General features: G+C 38.5%; 1 protein-coding gene across 3 annotated transcripts in view; it reads left to right on the forward strand.

The window, feature by feature from the left end:
- The first annotated feature begins 1,473 nt into the window (after positions 1–1,473).
- The window catches only part of LOC122067900 (disease resistance protein RPS6-like), a 10,511-nt gene continuing 9,508 nt past the window's right edge, over positions 1,474–2,476 (forward strand). Inside the window, exon 1 of one of the 3 annotated variants that reach the window (XM_042631738.1) lies at positions 1,474–2,453. In XM_042631738.1, coding sequence (XP_042487672.1) covers positions 2,074–2,453 — 380 coding nt within the window. In that variant the 5' untranslated portion in view covers positions 1,474–2,073. The remainder of the gene's footprint in view (positions 2,454–2,476) is intronic. The other 2 variants (XM_042631739.1, XR_006136912.1) reach the window with 2 other exon arrangements.

Consider the following 2,476-nt stretch of genomic DNA (forward strand, 5'->3'; position numbering starts at 1 on the left):
CCCCCCCCCCCCACCCACCCACCCACCCACCCAACCATTTTTTTTTTGCATTTTTTAAGACTTGACTTGTTGAACATAATGTCTACTTAATTGACCATATATTTCTCTCCCAAACTCCAATAGACCTGATTCTTTCGCTAACTTAGAGTTAACTCAATGACCTATATTTATGAGGATTATCATCTTCAACTCAAATTCAATGCATGGACTCCAAAAATTATTTAAAAGTGTTTATAAAGTGATGACTCTCAACTCCCACAGAATATTTATCACTCTGAGAGTGTTGACTATGTTGACAACAATGAACAATATCATAACTAAGCCACATAACTCAGTAAGACTTTGGACATGTGAGGTCTATGAATTTAGAATTGGTGTTGAATGATATTCAATTATATGTCTTAGAACTTATAATGAGACATGGGATATACATGCATTAATGTTGATATTGTAGATGTATTGATCAATAGATTCTGGTATTTATGCAATAATTCCTTAATTTATATGAATGTACTACCAAATTTTTTTTTTCTATTTGTTTGAAATCTACATATTTAAAACCCGTACCATCCCTCTTTTTTTTATTTTTTTATTTTATTTTTACCATTATCTTCTTTTTTACCATTTAATTAACTATATCATTTAGAAATTTTCATTGTTTAAAACCTCAACCGTCCATTTCCATTTTTTACTGTTCTCGTTTTTGAGAGCAATGGTCCTCAACAAGAGGAAGGATCTCTAGTGGGGCATTTCTAATTGGATTTGAGAGGCACCCAACTACCTCTAACTACTCAAATTCAACCTTAAATATGAATTAGCCCAAGTTGATGGCATTTTAAATTCCCTCTTTGATAATTTCAGCCTCCCCGCTAAGGATAGAATAAAGTTTGCCGAACAGATAAGAAGAGGAAGACTGGAATGCTCATGAAGGATAAATCCCTAGACACCAAAAGAGGTCTCTTTCACACAGGATGCATCCAAGTTGATTTTAATTTCTCCGTGAAAAATAGATCAAGAGACATTGATAGGCATCCTTACAACTATTTAAGTCCAAGGGAAATTTAAAGGGAATGGTAGTGAAAATATTCAAATTTTACAAAAGGAATTTATATAATCATGACTCCATGTGATTATATAAACTACTTAAATATTTAGTGATGATAAATTTTACATGGAATTTTTATGGGGGAAAAAAAAAGTAAGATCGTGACCTCTACACCTAGACGTAGGGAGAGGTGAAATGCCTGCCCCACCTTATAAAAAATAGAAATCCCACCTCTAATGATGCTTCCCTGTATGCTCTCATTGGTATACTATTTTTTGGGGAACCCTCTTCTAATTTTTTTTTTTTTTTATAACAAAATTTTTTGGATGCAAAGTAAAGTAAAATTTTTTTATTTGATAAAAATAAAGCGAAGCTTCAAAGAAGGCTTGGGCCTAGTGGACTGTGGAGTGGTTTGGGAGATTAGATTTTAGGGTTGGTCTACTAGTGCCACCAGTCATGAGCAATTGTGACTCGAAACCTTGAAGGAGATCAATAATGGAAGGAGACTTCGCATCTGGAAGGAAGACTTTACCTTAAACTTAAACTTTACCTCCGTACGAGAAGGGAAAATAATCTTCTCCAACGCGTTGAGGTGGTGGTGAATTTCCGAGAAAGAGTGGGAGGGAAAGGAAAAGAACAAGCGTGGGGCTCTAGACGGTGAGAGTAGAAAATAAGGAACGACTTACAAGATTGTTGCCCGCCTAATAAATCTGGATCTGCAATCGAAGAGTGAATGGTAGACTTCTCCATGGAAGCCCGATCATTATCTGCGTCGTTGAACTCCTACTTCTCCCCCTCCTCCCCCTCCTCCTCCTCCTCCTCATCATCATCATCTGGTCGAAGATTGAAGATTGATTATTTAGAAAAAGATTTTGCAATGAAAAGAAAATTCTCATCTTTCGAAGAAGATTTCTCCATGGCAGCCCGATCATCTGCGTCTTCCTCCTCCTCATCTGGTCGGAGTTTTGAAGTATTCCTTAACTTCAGGGGTATAGGTACTCGCAACACCTTTACCAGCCACCTCTACAATGCCTTGGATGCTGCCGGAATTCATACTTTCATGGACAACGTTGAACTCCGCACTGGGAGGAGATCGGCCCAGAGCCACTCTCTGCGATCCAGCGGTCGAGAATCTCTATCCCCATCTTCTCAAAGAACTACGCTTCGAGCAAATGGTGCCTCAAGAACTCGTCGAGATCGTTGAGTGCAAGAAAACCATGAATCAAGTTGTCCTGCCCATCTTTTACGATGTTGATCCCGCCGACGTCCGTCACCATACTGGGACCTATGCGGAGGATCTTCAGGTACAAAATAAGCGTGTCGATCAGAGGATCATTGACGAGTGGAAAAAGGCTCTTACAGAGGTTGGGGGATTGAAGGGATGGGATTTGAAGAACATCGATGGAGGGTAAGTCCAACAATCCCTAATTC

The sequence above is a fragment of the Macadamia integrifolia genome, unplaced genomic scaffold (genome assembly GCF_013358625.1).
Source record: "Macadamia integrifolia cultivar HAES 741 unplaced genomic scaffold, SCU_Mint_v3 scaffold3204, whole genome shotgun sequence".
In the NCBI taxonomy this organism is placed as follows: domain Eukaryota; kingdom Viridiplantae; phylum Streptophyta; class Magnoliopsida; order Proteales; family Proteaceae; genus Macadamia; species Macadamia integrifolia.